This window comes from Heterocephalus glaber, unplaced genomic scaffold (assembly GCF_053883595.1).
Source record: "Heterocephalus glaber isolate CG9 unplaced genomic scaffold, H.glaber_assembly_v1.0 deba00001761, whole genome shotgun sequence".
NCBI lineage: Eukaryota > Metazoa > Chordata > Mammalia > Rodentia > Bathyergidae > Heterocephalus > Heterocephalus glaber.
Window position 1 is genome coordinate 1 of NW_028258458.1, and position 23,858 is coordinate 23,858.

The window sequence follows — 23,858 nt, forward strand, 5'->3', positions numbered from 1 at the left end:
TTTGGAATTCTGAGCATTTTCTGTAGTAACAAAATAAAGTAGAACTAGATATGATGCACATTTCTTCCTTACTGGACATCTAATCACATGAGAGTCAGTCTCCCTCTCCTCCCTCCCTGCTCTCCCTCTGCCTCTCCCTGCCACCTAGGGGTTTAAGCCAGGGGTTAACACTGAGATACGTCCCTGGCTCCTTTTATTTTTATTTTGAGACAGGGTCTTAAGTTTTCCAGGCTGAGCTTGAACTTCCAATTCTCCTGCCTCAGCCTCCTAGAGTGCTGGGATGACAGGTGTGCCCCACTCCCACTTCCTTTTCTCCATTGTGTGAGTCACTGAAACAGCAGCAACAGAGAAAGCAGGACCATGAGGAGACTGGCCTGGCACTGCCTAATGGCATTAGTTGGATTTGAGGGAGCAGTGGTTTTCTGAGAGAAGTATCACAAGAGCTGCTTGATTTGAATAAATCTGCATGGCTAGGGTGGTGCCAGAAGCAGTAGCCCCAGCCTGGCCACTATCACTCTGCTTGTGTCAGCTCTGTAAGTACACAGGGCATCTCACTGATGCAAGGTCTGTGGAGGTCCCCTAGCTCTGGGTGGGCATAGGCAAGGTGGGGTAAACTCTTTTGCTGTTTAGACCATTTATGTTTAATGTATCTGAGTATGTTGATTCAGTTGTATTGTTATGTCTGCGGTCTCTTTCTCACTTTCCTCTTTAACAGTTTTTTTAAATTAACATTTTCCCCCAGTACTCTTTTTTTCACTTACCTATTGTATTTTTGTTTTTAATTTGTTTTTTGGTACCAGGGATCGCACTCGGGACCTTGTGCTTGCGAGGCAGGCGCTGGAACCACTGAGCTAAATCCCGGCTATTTTGCCATTGAAATTGATGTAGAACCTAACATTACAAGTCACATTCCCGCGTACCTTTATGTTGTAATTCTTACTGTTCTACATAATTTGAAATCCCCATCTTATTGTTATTTTCAACAGTCATATGTATTATAAAGAAATCTCTTTAGACAGCTGCACCCTGCCCTGCCGCCACTGCCTGCCTCGCCTCTGCCTTGGGACCAGTGGTATGACTAGGCCACAATCTTCAATGAGTAGACATATTCCTCAGTTCTGTGGTGTTCTCGGTCACACATTTATGGAGCTTCTGAAGGGCAGTGGAGATTACTGACAGGCACAGCATGACCTCTATGCAGACAAATGATCTGTAGAGATCCATTAATGCTCCACCAAGAAGCCCCCGTGAGAGAGGCTCACCTGGACACAGAAGTGGTGAATTGAAATCGTAGAGCATTTTACAAGAGTTCTGACCTTGATGGGGTAAACCTTAGTGCACTTCCTTTCTCTTGCCTCAGTATTACTGGATCAAAGGATTGCTGCTTCTCGTTAGGAGGTTCATTTCATTTCCCAGTACTCCCAACGCCATACTCAAAGCACTGAGAAGTTCAAGTGGAGTATATTGAAGTAGATTCCAGTTCTTGCATCATTTCTATTCAAGCTTTAAAATCTTTCATAATCCTCTTAAGTGTTTTTTTAAACTAAATTAACATGGCTTGAATGAACTGTCCGGCTCCTATGGAAATCACATACAAGAGCATGAGATTCCTCATTACACACAATTCAACCAATGCAACCTTAAACAAGGTTATAGAGGAACTTAAGAAGTATGGAGTTACCACACTAGTAAGAGTATGTGACGCAATATACGACACTACTCTTGAGAAGTAAGGCATCCATGTTTTTGATTGGCCTTTTGATGATGGTGCACCACTGTCCAACCAGATTGTTGATGACTGGTTAAATCTTGTAAAAATTAAGTTTCATGAAGAATCTGGTTGTGGTATTGCTGTCCATTGTGTTGCAGGTCTTGGGAGAGCTCCAGTGCTTGTTGCCCTAGCATTAATTGAAGGTGGAATGAAACACGAAGATGCAGTATGGTTCATAGACAAAAGCGGCTCAGAGCTTTTAACAGCAAGCAACTCTTATATCTAGAGAAGTATCTTTCTAAAATGCGACTCCACTTCAAAGACTCCAATGGTCACAGGAACAACTGTTGCATGCAATAAAACTGGGGTGCCTGATGTGACTGCCTTGGATGTGCAGCTTGAGGTGGGACCTGACTGTCATACAGATTAGCCCATGTGTTGGCTTGGTGAATGAGTCTAATGAAGCTTCCATAGGAGTGTTGCAAAGCAGTTATACAGGCTACACACATGCTTAACAGAATCTCAACCTCTGTGTTTGGGTTATGATCAGCCTATTTGGACAATTACCTCAAGATTCTTACTATTCAGCATTTAAATTGTGCTTATCATTTGTACCAATTGACTTCCCTGAAATCATGCAGTATTGAGTTATGTCTTTAAGGCTATTCTCATGCCAGAATCTTAATGATACATAAGAAATCTAGAAAGATTAGGTGCCAAAATACCCAGGACAATATTCTTATATTTTTAGTATCACATAGAACCAAAATTCCAGGAACTAAGAACACTCTAGACCTGTAGTTTATTCCTTCAGTCATTTCAAACATGGTAGGGCCTATAAAGTCTGCTCACTTTATGTTTACATCTCATACTTATACCAGTATGCATCAGGTTTGCTTAAACACTGATTGTTCTTTTTGATTATTACCAAATCTTACGGGTGATTATTTAATGTCTTTCTAGAAGTCTTTTATTTTGTGCTGTTCTGGGAAATCTCCATTTTGAAAAGTTACATTGTTACAGAAGCACGTCTTTAGTGTCTCAGACAAAAAAGCCTTACAGTTAATTTAATGCTTGCACTCTGAGGTGCAACTTAACACGGAGTGCCTGAAAAAAGACTAGGAGTGGGCTTATCAATATTTTGTTTTTGGTACCGGGGATCGAACTTGGGACCTTGCACTTGTGAGGCAGGCGGCAGAACCACTGAGCTAAATCCCCAGCCCTATTCAATATTTTTAGTAAAATGTTGCCTTTGTTTTGTGCAGAACATGTAGAATATGCTCTTTAATTTAGTAAATATCTTTTAAAAGGTATAGATGCTTTGTTATTGTAGCTAGAACAATTCTTTTTTTTTTTTTTTTTTTTTTTTGGTACTGGGGATTGAACTCGGGTACTTGCGCTTGCAAGGCAAGCAGTGGAACAACTGAGCTAAATCCCCAGCCAGCCAGAACAATTCTTAATCATAAAATTTCTGAAATTCCTGTAATTTGTTCCCATACTTATCAGAAGTTGTTTACCAACTTATTTTTTATTTTTTCCTTCTCTTTCAAACCTTTTGCAAAAAACAGAAATTTCTGCTAATAAATTGAGCAGACATCTAATATTTTATGTGCCTTTTGAGCTGTGTAACTTAATATTTGGATATGTGATAATTTGTTTTATTATGTAATTGATAAAATGGTGATGTGTATTAATGTTAGTTCAACCATATATTTATACTGTCTGGGAATGTGTGGTTATAGTTCTGTGGCAGAAATAATTTGTCAGTGTTCACCACCTTGTAAAAACTTATTAGCGCGAGAGCTTAAACATTTATCATTGAAATCCATTTTTCATTGAAAAAAAATCTCTTTAGCTTTCACTAGTTTCACATTTGGCCATTTTCTTTAGCTTTACCATGTTTTAGGCTCACTGGACATCTTGAACCTTCATGTCTTCAACCAAATTGAAGAAAATTCTCATCATTTTATCAAATATTTTTACTGATTTTCTCCTCTTCTTCTAAGACCCCTTTGGTATTGTCACACAGTCCCTTAGGTTCCTATGGAAAATAATTTGGGTTTCTTGTTTTTGTTTGTGTTATTTATTTTGATTGTTTTATTTTGATTCATTTTGCTTTAGTACTGGAGATTGAACCTAGGGGCACTAGGAGATTCCCTCCCTGCCTCCCTCTCCTCGGGATTTAACCCAGGAGTTTCACACTGAGCTACATCCCTGGCTATTTTTCATTTTGAGACAAGGTCTTGCTTAGTTGCCCAGGGTGGCCTCAACTTGCACTCCTTCTGCCTCAGCCTCCTGAGTAGCTGGGATTACCTGTATGTGCTACCAGGCCTGGCATATTCTGCCCATTTTTATTATTACGACACTCTGAGTCTTAAAACCCTGTGGAGACTAGGTGTTTGATCAGGTAACTGACAAACGTGCATTCAGTGTGCAAATTTCAAGGCTGGGAACATAGCTCGATGGTAAAGTGCCTGCTTAGCATGGGTAAGAGCCTGGGTTACGTCTCCAACACCGAAACAAAAAAGTGTGCAAGATTCCGTGGGCATTCTGTGGGTTGTGGCTTCAATGTGCATTCTACCAAACCTCTCCAGTGCAGCTCGTGTATTAGAGCTGGAACACATGGAGGTTACCCTATCTCAGTCTTACTCTGAAGACCTAGAGAATGTCACAGGCACCACAAGATTGCCTCTGAGAGGCTGGGGACATGCAAATAGAGGGGGGAAAACCGCTCTCTCCACCCACACTCACACCTTTGCCAGAAATGAAGTCCTATGATAAACTAATATCCACAGATAAATGAAACTTGACATATGTCCATACCATCAGCAATGGTCTTGGTTAAGTGTTGAAATTTGAAACTAGGACTACAAGAAGTGTGGAAGACAAGGTAATAGAACATTTTTAAGGCCTTCAGGTAAATTTCTCCAATGTACAGTAAGTCTCTGACTTATGAATGAGCTCTGTTCCGGGAGAATGTTTGTAAGTCAGATTTGTTCCTAAGTTCAACAAAGTGAGTCTTACACAGTACACCAGTGAAAAGAATGTTGTAAGTCAGTGATTTATTAAAGGAATTGTTGGAGAAATTTGGGTACACCAAAATTAAGAAATTTATAAACACTATCACAAAAGTGAAAACATGTAAAATGTAAACTCCTACAATCTTGTAATTAAAAAATGATTTGGTAGGCAAGCACGGTGGTACAGGCCTGTAATTCCAGCACCTTGGGAGGCGGAGGCAGGAGGATCACAAGTTTGAGACCAGACAACTTAATGGCTCAATTTAACAGGCAACTTAACAACTTAGCAAGACTCTATCTGGGCCGAGGATTTAGCTCAGTGGTTCTGCCGCCTGCCTTGCAAGCGCAAGGACCTGAGTTCGATCCCCGGTACCCTCCCCCTAAAAAGAGAAGGCTATAGCAAGACTCTATCTCAAACAAACTAGATAAGCAAAAAGGGGTGTGTGTGTGTGCTGGGAATGTAGCTCAGTGCAAAGACTTTGGGTTCACTCCTTAGTACCAAAAGGGGGGGCGGGTGGCTAGGGATGTCGCTCAGTGGTAAAACATCTGCCTACTACATATGAGGCCCTGGGTTCAATCCCCAACCTGGCAAAAACAAAATCAGAAACAAAAGAAAGCAAAAAAATGTATACAAAATTACAAAATGACAAAAACAATGTATACCAAATTACCACACATGAGCCTTTAAGATTATTATTATCATTATTAGAGACAATGTATTTTTATGTAGCCCAGGCTGGCCTCAAACTCGCAGCAATTCCCTGCCTTAGCCTCCCAAGTGCTGGTTACAGGTGTGCGCCATCATGCCTGGCCTTTAAAAATTTTTTTTCCAGTACCAGGGATCAAACTCAGGACCTTGTGCTTGCCAGGCTGGTGCGGTGCCACTGAGCTATAAGCTCAGGCCCGAAAAGAAGTATTTTGATTTTTTTTTGGTACCAGGGATCAAACTTGGGTCCTTCTGCTTTTGAGGCAGGTGGCAGGACCACTGAGCTAAATCCCTGGCCCCAAGTATTCTGAGTAGGAAGGAGAAATATAACTGGAAGTATGAGCAGTCTGCACAAGCTTGGCCATATCAAGTTCTCCAGTACTGGCATTGTTCGAGAAAATCTATCTGAAAATTTCAGACTTGAAAACAGATTTGAAATTGTAGAGTTATCACATGTGCTAAAATGTATGAGTTTGACATAATCAAGGTAGAAGTGTGGAATTGTGTTTAGGGTATGAACTCACCGAAACATATATAAAAACATGGTTTTCTTTGAAACCAAGGCAAAGAAGTAAGGAAATCACGGACTGCTGTAGGGGGTAGTAGGAGGCATGGAGAAGACAAGTGGTACTTGGCTCAGGGTGTCAGTGGATGACTGATACACAGCCAGTGCCTCCTGAGGAAACCAAAAAAAACTTTCACCAACTTTCAGGATAGCATAGATACCAGTAATCTCTTCAGGCTTTCCTACAGTCATGGAGTGCACAGCTGTATGTTACGACTAAGCTGACACCAGGATTATGCGGTAGGCCAACAGCAAGCCCGGGCACACAACAGAATCCCAAACACCAAAGTAAGAAAAGCAACTCTTGTGCATAGTTTATGCCTTAGGAGCACTGGTTCATGGCTATCGCTCTGGAGGAGGTTCTGATGAACTTATGAACTCATCTCCAGCAAAGACAGAGAAGTCCCCCAACGGCAAGGTCTTGGAGTTGGGGGTGTCTTCACCAGCAGTAAGCCTTTCAGGCAGAATGTGGACTGTGATATTGGGCTGTCATTTGTTAATATCACATCCAAGCCCAAGTGATGAGACCACCCTGCAGTATCAACTTCACCCCATGACTTCACATGCTCATACTCAGGAAGCTCTGAACAAGTTCTCAGGGGGAACTTCATACTTATTTCAGACCATCAGGATGGCACATAAGGCCAGTCTATAAGCTGTGACAACTTGCACAAGGGACTTGTCTGCTAAGTTTTGGTGTCATTACCAACAGTGAAATGTGGTAACCCATGGGCAAAGAGCAACATCACACCCACAGAAGAAAACTCCATCACCCACTCCTTACCAGAAACACACAACACAAAGGTACAGAGGTTTCTTCCATTCAAGATTTATTCTTTGCTTTGTTTTGGGTTACACCACACGGGGTGGATTAACAGCCCCAGAAAGACCTGCCAAATGGCTACAGCCCTGATGGCTGTATACAACAACGCAAGGTTGCTCAAGCATCAGAAGTATAAAAATTTGGACCATTGAGGCTGAATCCTGGTTGTGCCGGGATGGTCTGTACCTAAAGGCCACACATCCCTCACACATTCAGGAAGTGCCAAGATGGTTTCCAGCACTGTAAGCCACGGTGACTAGCTGTGTTCACAGGCATTTTTCTGTTTTCACAGTACAAGGAAGGAAAAATCCAGATTTTACTACCAGTCCCAGCTGTTCCTTGACTCAGGCATATAAAATTGCTCTGCCAAGGGGCAGAATGTATATAGAACACTGAGGCCTGTCCCAACTCCTTGCACTGCCAGATGACACGAGATTTCCCTTTCTCAAATGCAAGTGCTCTCCTGTCATGACCATGAAACTGAGGCATCTCACACTACTAGCTATTCATTCATCCCATTTCTGCTCATCTCTTCTTGCACCCTCACCTTTTATCTGAAAGGATCAGATGCGAAGGAGGAATAAGGGTATTTAACCAACACTGAGTTTATACCCCAAACTTGGGTGCTGTGAGCCTCAGTAGGTGGACCATATTTAAGAACATGACAAACCAACCAAAGAACCTACAGTGCTTAACACAGTACTGTTTGTATCCCAAAGGCCCACTTTTTGCCAGGCTGCTACCCAGAAGTTGTAGTAACTTGAATGAAATGGTGTTGCTAAGGAGGGAAAGAAAGATGAAACCCTCCGGGATTGATCAGAACAAAATCGTAAATGTTTAAAATAAACCAGGACCATCTGGATGGCCATATTTTTGTCAGCATACCAGATTTCCGAATATGAGGACCAAATTCCTTTATGCCGTACATTCATTTTTCTCTTGGGTGTCAATCAGAACGTTTACTAAGTCCTGAGGATTAATGGCATGTACAAAATGACTTTCCAACATTCCTTACCTTCATAAAGTTTTCTCCACTGCGAGACTGTAAGTGCGGCACAAGTGAAGCTTAGCAGAACTACAACTTTCCCACATATTTTACATCAGTGTCTCCCTCCAGCATGAAGTCACATATATTTAATAACTTCCCAGTAAACAGTGAAGGCTTTCATATTTCCTTCTTTCAATTCATGGGGCATCTTGAGTATGGGTTCTTGAATGTCTTCAAATTAAATTGGAGTAACTGAGGGCTGCCCCTCATTCTTTACATGAATAAGGTTACTCATTGGTGTAAATTCCACTGTGATGATTAAGATGCGAGGAATTCCTAAAGGACTTTTGGCATTCCTCCCAGTCAAGGCGTTTCTGTTCTGTGTGAGTCACTAAATGGTCACTGAGTAGGCAAATGCTGCTATAGGCTTCCCCACATTCCTCACACTTATAGGGCTTCTCTCGGGTGTGAATTTTTACATGGTGAATTAGGTTTGAGGACGAAGTGAAGGTTTTCCCACATTCCCTACATTCATAGGGCCTCTCCCCAGTATGACTCCTGACATGTTCAGTTCGGCTTGAGGAGGTGGTAAAGGCTTTCCCACAGTACTTACATTTATAGGGCTTTATTCCAGTGTGAATACGAACATGCTTAGTAAGGTATGAGAAATACTGAAAGGATTTTCCACATACATGACAATCAAAGGGCTTTTCCACTGTGTGAGTTTTTAAGTGTTCATTGAGCAGATTACACCTATTATAGGCCTTCCCACATTCCTGACATTCATAAGGTTTCTCTCCAGTATGAATGGTTAGATGTTTACGCAGATAGGAGACATTGAGGAAGGCTTTCCCACATTCCTTACATATATAGGGTCTCTCTCCACTGTGAGTTCTTACATGTCTACGTAGGTATGAGGATGCATGGAAGACCTTCCCACATTCGCCACATATGTACGGTACTTCTCCACTGTGAGTTTTTCTCACGTGGTTATGGAGGTAGGAGGAAGTAAGGAAAGCTCTTCCACATTCCTTACATGTGAAGGGTCTCTCTCCACTGTGGGTTTTTACATGTCTCCGTAGGTATGAGGAAGAATGGAAGGCTTTTCCACATTCCCCACATATATAGGGTCTCTCTCCACTGTGAGTTCTTCTTACATGATTACGCAGGTAGGAGGAAGTAAGGAAAGCTCTCCCACATTCCTTACACGTGTAGGGTCTCTCTCCACTGTGGGTTCTCACATGTTGAGAAAGGCGTGGGGATGAAGCGAAGGCTTTCCCACACTGTTTACACTCATAGGGTTTCTCGGAAGCATGTGTTGGTACATGTGTAATAAGGCCTGAGCGCTTAGTGAAGGCTTTTCCACAATCCTTACATTTATAGGGTTTCTCTCCAGTATGAGTTCTGAAATGTTCCACTAGCCTCGAGTAAGTCGTGAAGGGCTTCCTACATTCCTTACATTCGTAGGGTTTCTCCCCAGTATGGGTTCGCATGTGCCTATTAAGGTTTGAAGAACGCCCAAAGGCTTTTCCACAAGTCTTACATGCATAGTGTTTTATGGTGTGCATTTGAACAGGCACAGCATGACCCTCGGAGTGGGTAAAATTTCCTGCATTCCATATATTTTGAGTTTTCATGTGTGTCTTGAAATATGAGTGTTCACTGAAGATTTCTCCACACTGCGTATAGTCACAGAGTTCCCCTGCACTTTGGCTTCCTGCCTGTGGATGAAGGGATGAATGATGGTTAAAAGATGTTTCAGACTTGTTAATGGATTCTACCTATCTGAAGACAGAAATATTATTGTTATTATGATTTCTGCCATTTTGATCACATGCATACATCCCATGCTCTGTGGATTCCCTTCAAATTGAATAGAGAAACCCAATGGTAAATACTCTGTGTCACCAGGCCTAATCTTGGACGGATTCCTCTCCGTTTTTATGAAATTCTTTTAAGACTCTCAGTACCCAGTTACATATGTGGGAAGGTATACTTGTGGGAACGCTGAAGCCCCAAGTTGAGAGATAGGATTTGGGTTTTACAATTCATCACATTCAGAATATCCCTCCAGAGACATTTCTCCCACTAGAATGAATGTCACTTGTCTCAAACATCTCTCCTTTGTGCTAATTGACTAGAAATGGATTCCCAATCTTTTCTAAGTGTAGTAAATAAGAAATCTCCCTTGTTAATCTCAGAGCTCACCACTATTATCACCTCTTTCCTGTTGACAAATAGATGAATGGTGATAAGTGCCTTATTTAGGATGTGCTTTACCATCGTTCTATGAAGATGATTATGATTTTTAACATTTTCATGACATTCTTACAGTTCTTGCCATGTTTTCAAATTGAATGACAGAACAACAGTACCAGAATCCCGATCCATTTGCCTAATCTTTTTTGTGTGTTTTTTTTTTCCCCTCGGTACCCAGAACCTTGCACTTGCCAGGAAGGTATGGTGCCACTGAGTTAAACCCCTGGCCCTATCTGCCTAATTTTAAAACTACTGTCAAAATATTCACAAACTTGATTTAAAAAGTTACACATGTGGGACTATGCATTTGTGGGGTCTCTATAGGATTTCATAATAGGTTTGGAACTCCCCCAAATTCATTATATTCAGAGTATTTCTTTAGATATATTGATCCTGCCTTGGTGAATATTAACTTATTTTATAAAACAGAATTCCAAATCTTCTCTGAGTGTGAGAAATAAGAAAGATCCCCTGTTAATCTTACTGTTGGTATCCCATTTGAAGTCTGTCCCCTCAAAAAATCCTGCTGAAATGCTGCCTCCTTGGTGCTAAGTTGCAATTCCCATTCTGAAGATAAACAGAGAACAAAATTAAAGTTTAGAGAAAGAAATGATCATTTGCAGGAGTTAAAAATGACAAGGCTCATTTATATTCTTTTCAAACAAAACCTGGTTAAGAAAGAAAGGAAAGAAAGAAGGAAGAGAGAGAAAGAGGAACAAAGAGAAAGAGGAAAAAAAAAGAGAAAGAAAGAAAAAAAGAAAGAAATTTGAGCATTTTCACTAGGTTAAAAATTTGGCAATGGCTAATAGTGTGAATCAGTTTTAGGCAGTTTATTACAAATTGACATTTTGAAAATTAAAACTGATGGTGAACAGGAATAATATTATCAGAAATGAAAAGCAGCCAAGACCTGGACAAAGAGTAACAAAAAAATGATAACAAAAAAAGAGAACAAGTCATTTTGTGAGATCATAAGAAAGCGTGGTTAGTCAGAAACAGTATGAGAAGTAGGGGATTTCCTACCTTCTCAGATAAATGGCCTGAAGCTTCTGTTATTAAGTGCATCTCAAAGGTTCCTCATTACACTTCCAAACATACTGAGCGTCTTTGACCACAGGTGTTCTTCATGAACACTCACCTCGGGGATCTCCTCTCTGCTCTGTCCTCCAATCCTCTCCATGTTCCAACCAGGAGATCAGACTGGGTTTGATGAGCTCACACCCTGCACACGGGAAAAGATGCATTCATGCAAGAGGTACAGGCAAGAGAGCACTAAATGTGGTTTAATTCAGGAGCCATGCTGCTAATGAAAGCAAGGAAATTATTATAAAAGGACTAAACATGAAATATCTCTTTCTGTGGCCCAAATCATTAGTTATATTTGAACTCTGAAACCCAAATGAGTTTTTATGCACTTGCTAATGCAGCACTAACCCCTTGATTCAACCAGAAAATAAACTGAAACAAACTGATACTTGGTCTTCTGGGGAAAAACAAAACTGTATCAGTGAATCTCACATATTACAGTACATCAGATTTATTTGGACGGCTTATTAAAATTCACACAACAGGGATCTACCTGTAGTTTCTGGTTCAGTATGTTAAGGAGACTACGCCAGGTGTGGCGGCACATGCCTGAAATCCCACCATGCAGGAGGCTGATGCAGGAAGATGAGCACAAGTTTGAGGCCACCCTGGGCTACACAGTGAGTTCAAGGCCAGCCTGGACTACATAGTGAGACCTCGTGTCAAAAAACAAACATAAAAAGGAGGAAGAGACTAATACTTTACATTTCTTTTCTTTTTCTTTCTCTTTGGTGTTATTAGGGATTGAATCCAGGGACTTGAGCATGCTAAACATGTGTTGTACTACTGAGCCACACTACCAGCACAGTAATCTACCTTCCTAATGGGGTGGCAGTGATCCCACTCACCTTGGACCACACTGGGAACCACTACAGTAGATAAAAATGGACAGTAGTCCCCTCTCATCCATGGTTTTGCTTTCCACAGTTTGTTACCCACCATCTGTGTCCTAGAAATATTAAGTATACATTTCCAGAAAAAAATTCGTAAGTTTTAAATTACACATGATTTTTGGTAGTGTGATGAAATCTCAGTGTCCCACTCTGTCCTGCCAGGGATGGGAATCTTTCCCTTGTCTATCACAGCCCCGCTGTAAACGCTACCGGCACAGTAGTCATTTACTAGCTACCTCCTCAGATTGCCTGCTACGGGACAGTAGTATTTATGTTTAACTAACCTTTATAACCTAAATAATGGCCCCACCCTTAGGAACATATCCCCCAAGAATAAAGCAGGACTACCATCCAGGGACAGAGGCTATGTCCCTCTCATTTCCCAGGGGACGCAGAGTCCACATCACCCAGGCTGTGACACAGGAAGTGCACAGCCTCCATCTCCTCCCTAGGAGGCCGAAAGACACGACGGCGTTCTTACCCATGGAGGTCAGGTTCTCATAGTTCTCCAACATCACCTCTCTGTAAAGGTCTCTGTGACTTTGATCCAGTAAAACCCACTCCTCCTGGGTGAAGTCCAAGGCCACATCCTCAAAGGTCACCGAGTCCTGAATCATCACACACAGGCCAGCCTGAGTAACAAGCCATGGCAGTGACCTCTCCACCAATGTTCACGGGAGATGAGGGGCCAGGCTGATGTCCACACAGGGCTGTGAGGGTCTCCGCGGCCCAGCCAGGGCCCAGCGGTCCTAGGGACCTTCCTCTACCCACATCTGCTCACTGTCCCTCTCCTGCCATCATGGGGCTGCAATGGCCCTTCTGAAACACAAACTGGTCTCCCCAGAACTAGACTGAGTGCTCTTCTCCTCTTGTTTCATTAACACTAAAGTACAGCTCCTGAGCACAAGCATCTACTTGCTAAGAGAATGATCCTTGAATACCCTGAGGAAAGGCCACTTTAATTCCCTATCATCTGTCAGAGTACTGGGAACACAATAAACTCTTCACGAGTGTGAAGATTCATGTCTAACTGCTAATATATGAGGATGATTTTCAGATTAAAACCTCACTAATATCAGCTGGGGACTCATTCCTTTACTAAAGCTTTCTTGGCTTTAAGGTGGGGACATGAATCTATCTTGGCCAGAAATGTGTCCATCTGGCAGGGGCAAGCACGTCATTTTGTGGGACAGCTTCTGCATACCTGATAGCAGTTTGTCAGGCAGTCAGCCACCATCCTCTCTTCCTTTATCTTTTCTTCAAAAAAGGAGACTGGGTCCCTAGAAAGAAGAGCTCCTGGAAAAGAGAGAAGGCATGAGAATCTATGGATGAATGAAATTCTCACTCATCTGTCCAGAAGTCAGCCGCTCATCCTACATGAGTCCCATAGAGCCCAACACTTTTTTTCTTTTTCCAGTACTCGGGATTGAATCTAGGCAAGTGCTATACCAGTGAACTACATCTCCAGCCCTTCGTATTTTGAGATAGGGTCTCATGAAGTGGCTCAGGCTGGCCTCTAACTTGAAATCCTCCTGCCTCAGCCTCTGAGGAGCTGAGATTACAAGGGTGTGCCACTGCCTCCACTCTAATGCAAGATATTCCAGAAAATTCACACACATACATATGCTGCCACCATACAAGGCCAGCACGGTCCTGTCTCACCTAGAGCCAGAGGAAAGGGCCTGTGAGCCAGCTGTCCGCTGGAAAACTGTAACAGTCTCATTTTGCAAGTTAGGAAACTTCCAGCCACGGAGGTGGAAACACTTCTCCCTGTGATGAGAAATCTCATGACAGGGATTATGCAGCATCTCTCTGCAAAATACACATAGCAGGGCACTGATTTACCAACAGCATTCTCTGGGCCACTTGGGCATCTCCAAAATGAACTAAGAAAGGTATAGCGACTGCTCAGGCCTGAGCCACACAAATTTATAATATTCAGGGAGGACCTGAGTCAGATTCTCTGAAAAGGAACATCAGCAGGACTTGGCATGGGCACCATCCCATGAGCCTAAGGGCAAAATGTGCCTGAATGACCCTTTCCTAGATGCCCTTCACTGCAGCTTATGAATGTGAGTGATTAGGGAAATTTCCATTCCTCCTTAAACAGGGTTATCTGGAGTCCTGGTAACACCAGTCACTAGTCAGCAAACTGTACTTCATCATCACTCATCATATATTGCCTCTCTCTCTGCAGATGATTTCAATGGAAGCCACTAAAAATAGTATACTCTTAGCTAGGCATGGTGGTGCATGCCTATAGTCCCAGCACTTGGCAGGCTGAGGCAGGAGGACTATGAAAGTTCAAGGATAGCCTAGACTACATAGTGAGTTCAAGGCCAGCCTGGAATACATAGTGATACCCTGTCTCAAAAAAAAAAAAAGATCCTTTATAAAATGAGTGTTACTAACAAACTGTCATTTATTGAGGACCAATATGTCTGAATTTCTATTAGGAGGATTATACATATGAGCTTTTTTTTTTTGGTACCAGGGATAGAACTTGGGACCTTACACTTGTGAGGCGGGCAGCAGAACCACTGAACTAAATCCCTGGCCCCTGAGCTCACTTATTTATCCTACCAACCCTTCACAGTAGACATCACTCCCCTATTTAATGATAAAAAAACAGATTCAGACAAAACAAGTAACTGTCCTGTATCATCTAGTTACAAAGCGGTGATCCTGGACTGAGTGCAGACCTCTGGTGCCTAAGCTCTGGTCTCCTGTCATTGTTGTGAGCATCACAGAATGGACAGAGGTCAGCTTAGACCTGCACTGGGCAACACAGTGGTCACTGGTCACATGTTACTGACCATCTCATATGAAGCGAGTATGATTCAGGATATTTTGGGGTTGAGACAAGGTCTCACACTTGCAGCACTCTTCCTGCCTCAGCCTCCCGAGTGCTGGGACTACAGGTATGTGCCACCATGTCTGGCTACTTGAAGATTTAAAAAATATTTCTGTCTTAATTAAAATTTAAACTAGGGGACCGGGGATTTAGCTCAGTGGTTCCGCTGCCTGCCTCGAAAGCGCAAGGTCCCAAGTTTGATCCCTGGTACCAAAAAACAAACAAACAAACAAACAAAAATAAATAAATAAATAAACTAGGGCCAGGGATTTAGCTGAGTGGGGCTGCTGCCTGCCTCGCAAGAGCAAGGGCCTGAGTTCGATCCCCAGTACCAAAAAACTTCATTCGGTTCATCGCAAACTTTAGAATATTTATAACCATTGGATGAGTAGTTTTTCTACTCTTAATTTTATGATACAATGAAAAATCAAGTATATCTCATAAAAATTTAGTGTTCAATGACTACTGAAGAATTAGGGTGAAGAATGTCATTATTCTCCACTATCACCACTCCTGTTCAATATAGTTCTCGAAACATGAGCCACAGCTAGGGCTGGGGATTTAGCTCAGTGGTTCCAGAGCCTGCCTTGAAAGCACAAGGTCCTGAGTTCGATCCTCAGTACCAAAACAAAACAAAGCAAAATATTAGCCACAGCTATTACACAAGAGAAAGAAAGAAAAGGAATAAAGATAGGAAAGGAAGAAGTTAAACTGTTACTATTTGTTGATGATGTGATACTCTACATAGAAGACCCCAAAAATTCTGCCAAAAGACTTCTAGACTTGACAGATTCAGCAGAGTAGCTGGATACAAGGTCAACACTCAAAACTCAATAGCCTTCTTATACACAAATAACAGACTCACTGCGAGAGAAATTAAGGAAACAATTCCCTTCACAATAGCATCCAAGAAATGAAATATCTAGGAATCAATCTAACAAAGGAGACAAAAGACCTCTACCCTGAAAACTACAGCACTCTGAAAAAAGAGATCGAAGAGGGTACAAGACAATGGAAAGACATCCCTTGCTCCTGCGTAGGAAGAGCCAACATAGTGAAAATGGCCATACTGCCAATCCCAACAGTATACTTCACAGAACTAGAGAAAACAATCCAAAAATTCATTTGGAACCAGAAGAGACCCAGAACAGCGAAAGCAATTCTAGGCAACAGAGACATGACGGGATATCACAATCTCCAACTTGAAACTATACTACAAAGCCACTGTGATAAAAATAGAATGGAGGGCCAGGGATTTAGCTCAGTGATTTTGCCGCCTGCTGTGCAAGCACAAGGACCCGAGTTCGATCCCCGGTACCAAAAAAAAAAAAAAAAAGGCTTCTGCACTGCAAGAGAAACCACCGACAGAGCTAAGAGACAACCTACAATGTGAGAAAAACTTTTTACCAGCTGTTCCTCAGACAAAGGTCTACTATCTAGAATATATAAAGAAATTAAAAAATCAGACCCCCCAAATCTAAATACCCGATTCAAAAATGGGCATCTGAAATGAACAGACATTTCTCAGACAAAGAAGTAAAAGCAGCAGACAAACATATGAAAAAATGTTCAACGTCACTGGTCATTCGAGAGATGCAGATGAAAACAACGCTGAGATTCCACCTCACTCCAGAAAGAATGGCTGCTATCAAGAAATCAACCAATAACAAATGCTGGCAGGGCTGTGGGGAGAAAGGAACCCTTCTCCATTGTTGGTGGGAGTGCAGATTGGTGCAGCCACTGTGGAAATCAATATGGAGATACCTCAGAAAACTAGGGTTAGAGGTCCCATTTGACCCAGTTATTCCTCTGCTGGGTATCTTTCCAAAAGAATTAGAAGAATCATACCGCAGTGATATATGTGCACCCATGTTTATAGTGGTACAGTTTGTAATAGCCAAAACTTGGAAAGAGCCCAACTGCCCATCAACTAGACACTGGATAAAGAAGATGTGCAGTTTTTTTTAATAAAATGGAGTACTACTCAGCCATAAAGAATGAGAAACTAGTGACATTTATAGCTAAAAGGATGCACATTGAGGCCATACTCTTAAGTGAAATAAATAGGACACATATGTGTAAATACCGAATAGTTTCTCTGGTGTGAAAAACTAAAAGTGGAAGTAAGGTTCAAATGGTATAATTGATAATGTGAAATAGAAGAAAAAGTCTAAAGGAGTTGGGGAAGTGGGAAGGGTAGGGGAAAGGAAAGAAGGGAAAAGAAAAAACATGAGAAAAGGAAAAAATGGAAACAAAGTCTCTGTAAATAGGGAAGGGTGGAGGGGGTGAAGGGAGGGCAGGGAAATGGGGAAAAAATAAGAACCAAGATACATCATGTAAAGGTACAAGATCCCAATGATGAATGTAACTGTATTTTATACCTAAACTGTACCAATAAACTTAATGGAAAAAACACCTAACCTGTAAAGAATGTAATTATCTGCGTTTTTATTATTCCCCTCCAGCCCCCCACCTCTGGTACTGGGGATGGAGCCCAGGAACTTCAAACTGAGCTACATCCCCAGCTCTTTTAAAATTTTGGGACAAGTTCTCACTAAGGCTCTGTTATGGCTTGTGTCTAGATGTCCCTCCAAAGCCTCATGCAGAACAGGTGGGGCTTTTCAGAGGTGACTGGATCTAGAATATGTGACACTGGAATTGATTTATGATGCAATGCTAGGCTCAAGGGCACTAGGATTAAGGGTGTGAGTGCTACCCGCCTTGAGTGGCCTGGATAAGATATAAGGAATAGACAGAGCTGTGGTCATCCCTTGCATGCTTTGCTACCTTCTGCCCACCATGAACTGTTTCTCCTGTGCAATCCCTGTCTGCTGTGCCACCCTGCCTTGGAGCCAGGTGATTATGGACTGAAACCTCTACAAACTGTGACCCAAATAAACCTTTCCCTCTTTAACGTTGGGTATCAGGTATTTTGTCTCAGCAATGAGAAAAGTAACTAAGACAGCCATTGACTAAGGCTGGATTTGACAACCCTCCTATGTCAGCCTCCGAGAATGCTGGGATTATAGGTTACCATGCCCAGGTGTAGTAATTTTGTTTTTTCAAGTACTAGAGATTGAATTTAGGAGAACACTACCACTGAGCTTTATCCACAGCCCTTTTTATTCTGAGACAGGGTCTCCCTACATTGCCCAAGCTGGTCTTGAACTTGCAATTCTCCTGCCTCAGCTTCCTGGGGAGCTCTGATTATAGGTATGCACCACCAAACCCAGATCTAGTAAGTCTTTTTGACAATGTCTGAGGTTAGAATTCCCTATGTTTTACCCCTCTCTCTCTCTCTCTCTCTCTCTCTCTCTCTCTCAGAGAAGGGAGAAGGAACCCAGATATAAAATATGTAACAGTTAATGTTTATAAGTAACAAAACTTGCTTTAATCTTTATATTTCTTATTATGAGATGAAAAAGAAGACAAAGGAGGAGAAAGGGGAGAAACAGGAAAAGGAAGAGGAGGAAGAGGGGCAGCAGAAGTAGAAGAGGAAGAAGAAGAGGAGGAGCAGGAAGAAGAAGAGCAGGAGTAGGAAGAGGAAGAGGAGGAGGCATTGGGGGTGACAAGAGGCCCTGGGTTGGACAAGCCTATAAATATCTCTTAAGCGTTTTCCATAGGGCTGGGGGGTGGGGGTGGAGGGCTGGATATAGCTCAGCTTTGCCCAGCATGTATGAGGCCCTGGTTTCATCCCTAGCACAAGAAAAAAGTTGCCTTACGTCTTTATTTTATAATCTTCCTGTTTAAAACAATCAGGGAGCATGACTCAGTGTTAGAGGGCTTTCACGCAAGAGGGCACCCAAGAGTCCATGGGTTCTATCCCCAGCACTGCTAAATAAATAAGGAGAAATTTTTGTATCCCTGTGGGATCTAGACTTACAGATAGTTGAGACAGAGAGTGATACTAGAAGATGAACCTGATGAGATTTACATCTTGGGACTGGATTGGTCGGGCCCTTGGGTTGAGCAAAGAGTTAAGGTTCCTGCCCATGGGAAAGACACTAAGAGATCACATCAATCAGCTATTACTTATGACTGATTCTGATGAGATGCTCATCAACACACTTGCCTTGAGACCTCAAGTGAGTAACACCCTGTATCATAGATAAATAGTGTTTTTCTTTTTGGGGGGGCGGTGCTGGGGATCAAACTCGGGACCTTGCACTTGTGAGACAGGTGGCGGAACCCCTGAGCTAAATTCCTGGCCCCTACGCTCTGTATCATTATAGCAGTAAAGGTGGCCGGAAGGGTCACAGTGAGGTAAAGGACAGAATCTTTTGAATTACATATCTGTAGAAAAAACAAGCTCACATCTCCCATCTTATGGGTCAAGTCAAGTCAAGATCTGAGAAACACACAGTTTCTTGAGACCTCCCTTAGAGAAAGGTGTTGCCTGTGGCCATGGGGCTAGAACTGCTGACAGCAAAACACAAAATTTAGTTGTACACGTTAAATCTCAACCAGACTAAAATTTTATGGAAAGTTAGGGTACTCATCCAGGAAATATAAGACCATTAAATGAGAAATGGGACATCTAGTTTGGACTCAGATGCAACGAACAATCTAGAACCCCAAAGACACCTGACCTTACCTTACCAGGAAAAGTGCAAAGGTCCTAGGTTCAATTTCCAGTACCACAAAACAAAAAAGAAAAACCTGTATGATAAGCTTGGTGCATACCTATAATCCCAGCTACTATGGAGCTGAAGGAAGATCACAAGTTTGAGGCCAGTCTAGGCTGCTTAGCAAGACCCTGTCTCAAAATTTAAAAAGGGCTAGAGACATGGCTCAGTGATAGAAAGCTTGATTAGGGTGGGCAAGGCCTCAGGTTCCAGCCCTGGCACTGCAGAAAATAAAAAGTGCCACCTGTATAGCTCAATCCCCCAACCTATACTGAGCCCAGAAGACACTTTCTTTTCTTCAGATTAGTGAGAGGAGTACCTCCAACTGTGAAAAGCTCTGCTGTATTCTCCTTTACATGACAGGTGTGACTATGAGGAAACCATCACACGAGTTCCTGGATTTCAATGGAGTTGACAGACTCCAGGCAGTGGGAATCAAGTGGGTATTTAACAAGCAAAGGTAAGCTGTGTCCACCTGTAGAAGACATCCCTGCCCAGTTCTAGCAGACTATAAGTGCCACATGCTTCTTCCTTTCTGTAATTTGGCTATACTGTTTTATATCAGGAGTCAATGTGAAGCCCAATGTGACTCAAATGGGCATGTCAGAAGGCGGAGGGTGCGAGTATAGCTCCTCCCCCAATGGCTGCCACAGAGGCCCTGGTCTGTGAAGTGGCAGGGCTCTGCTGAGTTACATGAGGCAAAGGTCGGTGTGACCCCAGTTAAGATCCTTTCCCCTAACCCGATGGGCTGCTGGCTAATGCACCCAGTTCCAGTACCTGTTTGTTCTATCCAAGCAAGATAAGCAGTGCTTCCTCCCTTACAGCCCTGCTTGGCACCATCATGCCAGATGTTTGGCTGTACATCACTAGATGTTTTAAAGCATACCCTGCTCTTTTTGTTTCCCACACTTGTAACTAATAAATAATGGATGTGCTTGAGGGCCTTTGTCTTTGCTGCCCAGAGCAGCATAGATCAGCCCAAGACCCACCTTTCTCATTAAGACTTGTGTCTTGTCCTAATTCTCATTAGCTCTGTGCTGTATTGCCTCGTGGATCAGGACCCACTGCAGGGGTCTCTGGTAATGTCATTCCCGTTCCCTATATCCATCAACTACTGTATCAAGAAGAGTGGCTGGGGTTGGTGGCAAGCATCCAGAGTCCCAGCTACTTAGGGCATCAAGTGAGCAGGATTACTTGACCCCAGGAGTTTAGTGTCAGCCTAGGCAACAGAGTAAGACATTGTCTCTTAAAAATAACAATAATAGGGGCCAGGGATTTAGCTTAGTGGCACCACACTTGCCTTACAAGTACAAGGTCATGAGCTCAATCCCCAGTACAAAAAAAAAATTTAGCTGAATATGGTGATGCACACCTATAACCAGCACTCTGGGAGGCTGAGGCAGGAGGGTCGCCAGTTCCAGCCCAGACTAAGCAACTTAGCAAGACCCTACCTCAAAATAGAAAAAGAAGTGGGGATATAGTTCAGTTCAACAGTCCTGGGTATAATCCCTACTGCCACAATATAACAATAATAATATTTTTTAAAAAAAATAGCCAGGCCGGGGATTTAGCTCAGTGGCACTGCATCTGCCTTGAAAGTACAAGGTTGTATAGCTAACTGACCATGGTGTCCCAAGGAATGAAATAGATAAGCAATTAAACCCTGCTCTAACAGACCACAAAAGGCATGTTTAGGCATTGTAGCCATATAGTCTGTGTCACAACTACGTGTAAGTTATAGAAAACTGGTAAACAAATATGATTGTATTCCAGTAAGACTTTATGTACAAGCTAGATATGGTGGCATATGCCTGTAATCCCAGAACTCTGGGAGACTGAGGCAGAAAGATCACAAATACAAGCCCAGTCTGGGCAAGTTGGTGATTTAGTGAGACTCTGTCTCAAAATAAATTAAAAAGGGATGGGGAAGTTCAGTGTGAAGCCCCTGGGTTCAATCTCCTGTACCACCTAACAAAAAACAACAAAAAACTCCCATAACTTTAAGCAGAAAAGGAGCTAGATTGAGTCAGATATGGTGGTGCATGCCTATAATTCCAGTATTCAGGAGGCTGAGGCAGGTGGGTCGCCATGAGTTTGAGGCCAGCCCGGGCTACACAGTGACTTCAAAGCCAGTCTGAACTACATAGCAAGACCTTGTCTCAAAAAAACCAAAAAACAAATAAAACAACAACAAAAACAGAACAGATGGATGGCTAGACAAGGCCCACAGGCCACTGTGAGCCCATGTCTATATTTGAATACTGTCTGATTTATGTAACAAAGAGGCCTCCAATATGGTAGCTAAAAACTTGACTTGTGAAAATGTAGGCAGATTCAGACCCTTTTATCCAATTACCACACCTAAGGCAATTCACAACCCTAGATCTCCTTTATCATAACCCTGCACCACCACCTCAATTCTATAAATCTTGTTCAACCCTTCACCAAAGAGATCTGCAATTATTTATTAGAGTGATTACACACAAGAGACATGAAGTACCCAGATGGCCTTGAGATGACAAGAAATCCCGGAGACTCAAAATACTACAGTGGCCTACCAGTCAAACCAGAGGTTTGCTAGAGTCAAATGAGAGACTGAGTTAAAGTAAATTAAACAGGCTGGGGATTTAGCTCAGTGGTGCTGCACCTGCTTCACAAGCACAAGGTCCTGAGTTCAATCCAGGTACTGCAAAAAAATAAAGTAAATTAAACAACTAAGTTCAAAGAATTCCTGAACAGTCAAAACTAGTCTTCATCATGAATTTAAAATAGCTGACTTGAAAAGTAAACTGAAGGTGTTTCTTATAAATGACTAAAATTAAAAAAGAGATGCAGGTGTGGTGCTACATACTTGTAATCCCAGCATCGAGAAGCTGAGGCAGGAGGACAGCCATGAAGTCAAGGTCAGTCTGAATACATACCAAGACCCTGTCTCAAAAAACAAACAAAAGGAGAGCCAGGGATTTGGCTCAGTGGTTCTGCCGCCTGCCTCAAAAGCACAAGGTCCTGGGTTTGATTCCCAGTACCAACCCCCCCCCCACAAAAACTCCCTCAAAATATAAGGCTATCCAGTCAGAAACCTCCAACTACAGTTATATATCTAGGGGCTTTCAAGCCAAACAGACCAAACTAAGCAACTGTGTAACTATAACCAAGCTCATTTATTCTCAGCTTTCTGTCTATTCTCACCCTATGAAAACATTCTTCCTGCCTTCCCTCACCACAGCCTCAAACTACTTACAATGTGGAAGTACTCAATTCATGAATTGTTGTTGGAAAAATAAACTCTATAATTTTATGATGCTTCAGGTTACCTTGTAACGATTCTTGATCCAATTCACAGTGAGCCTAATTGAATAACAGAACCATAGTATGGTTATTTTCCTACTTCCAAAATGTATACTTGAACATTCATGGAGGAATAAATACTTAGTCACTTTCCTGAACTGGGAAAAAATATTCCAACACCAGAATCTCCTGTGTTCAGTAATGAGAAAGTGACTAAGACAGATTTTAGTATCAAGAGTGGGGTTGTTGTTGTGACTATACTTGACCATATGGTTTAGAAACTTTTGGAAGTGTTTGGAAAGGTTTGGAGGTTTGTAGCAAAACCCTAGAATGGTGTAAGCCAAGCTTTATAGGAAATTCTTTTCAGAGCTCAGAAGATCAGAATGCAGTAAGGACCAGGCTCAGGTTTCAGTTGGGAACAAAGACTCCATTGGAAGTTCAACTAGACCTCACGTATGTACACCCTGTAGAAAATTTGTCTTTCTTTTGCCTATGTCCTGAGACTCTTTGAGAGTTTGAAATTAAGGGTGGTAGACTAATCTGGTGGAAGAAATTTCAAAGCAGCTCAATGTTCAGGATGTCTTGAGAATACTGCTCTGTGATTTTAGCCAGATTTATAGTGAGAATCAGGAGCAAATATGAGAGTCAAAAAATGTGAAAGGTTTTCAGTTTCAACAAAAAAGGGAGCACCTGCAAAGCTGGGGCCCTGGAGAGGGTGGCTGTTGAAACAATTAGTATTAAAATGAAGCCAAGTACTTTTCATAAGGACAATAGGAAAGATGAGTTGAGGGTATGTCAGGAATCAGCAAGAATCCACCATTCACAAGCTCAAGGGTACAAAACTGTAAAGCTTTCTTTTGAGAAGAGAATCTCAGGCCCCCTGCTCCCAAAGGGCCGGGTAGAGAATTGGACCCCTGGATTTGTTTCAGTGCTCTGCCATCCAGGCATTCACAGGCCTCTGGTGTCATGGTCTAAGGGGGCCTGGCTACTTCTTGAGTTGGTGGCAGACCTTGGCAGCATCCATGTGGTGCTGGTTTTTC

The 23,858-nt window shown here is 42.3% G+C and overlaps 1 protein-coding gene and 1 pseudogene across 3 annotated transcripts in view; one reads left to right on the plus strand and one right to left on the minus strand.

Moving 5' to 3' along the window:
- The first annotated feature begins 1,553 nt into the window (after nt 1-1,553).
- On the plus strand, nt 1,554-2,071 carry LOC101703571 (protein tyrosine phosphatase type IVA 1 pseudogene; annotated as a pseudogene).
- Nucleotides 2,072-6,811: 4,740 nt separating this feature from the next.
- LOC101704318 (zinc finger protein 426) overlaps nt 6,812-23,858 on the minus strand; it is a 45,707-nt gene continuing 28,660 nt past the window's right edge. For 2 of the 3 annotated variants that reach the window (XM_021245224.2, XM_087201789.1), the window contains 5 exons: nt 13,256-13,347; nt 12,533-12,659; nt 11,211-11,294; nt 10,557-10,639; nt 6,812-9,534 (listed from right to left, as the gene is read on the minus strand). In XM_021245224.2, coding sequence (XP_021100883.2) covers nt 8,101-9,534; nt 10,557-10,639; nt 11,211-11,294; nt 12,533-12,659; nt 13,256-13,347 — 1,820 coding nt within the window. In that variant the 3' untranslated portion in view covers nt 6,812-8,100. The remainder of the gene's footprint in view (nt 9,535-10,556; nt 10,640-11,210; nt 11,295-12,532; nt 12,660-13,255; nt 13,348-23,858) is intronic. The other variant, XM_087201790.1, reaches the window with a different exon arrangement.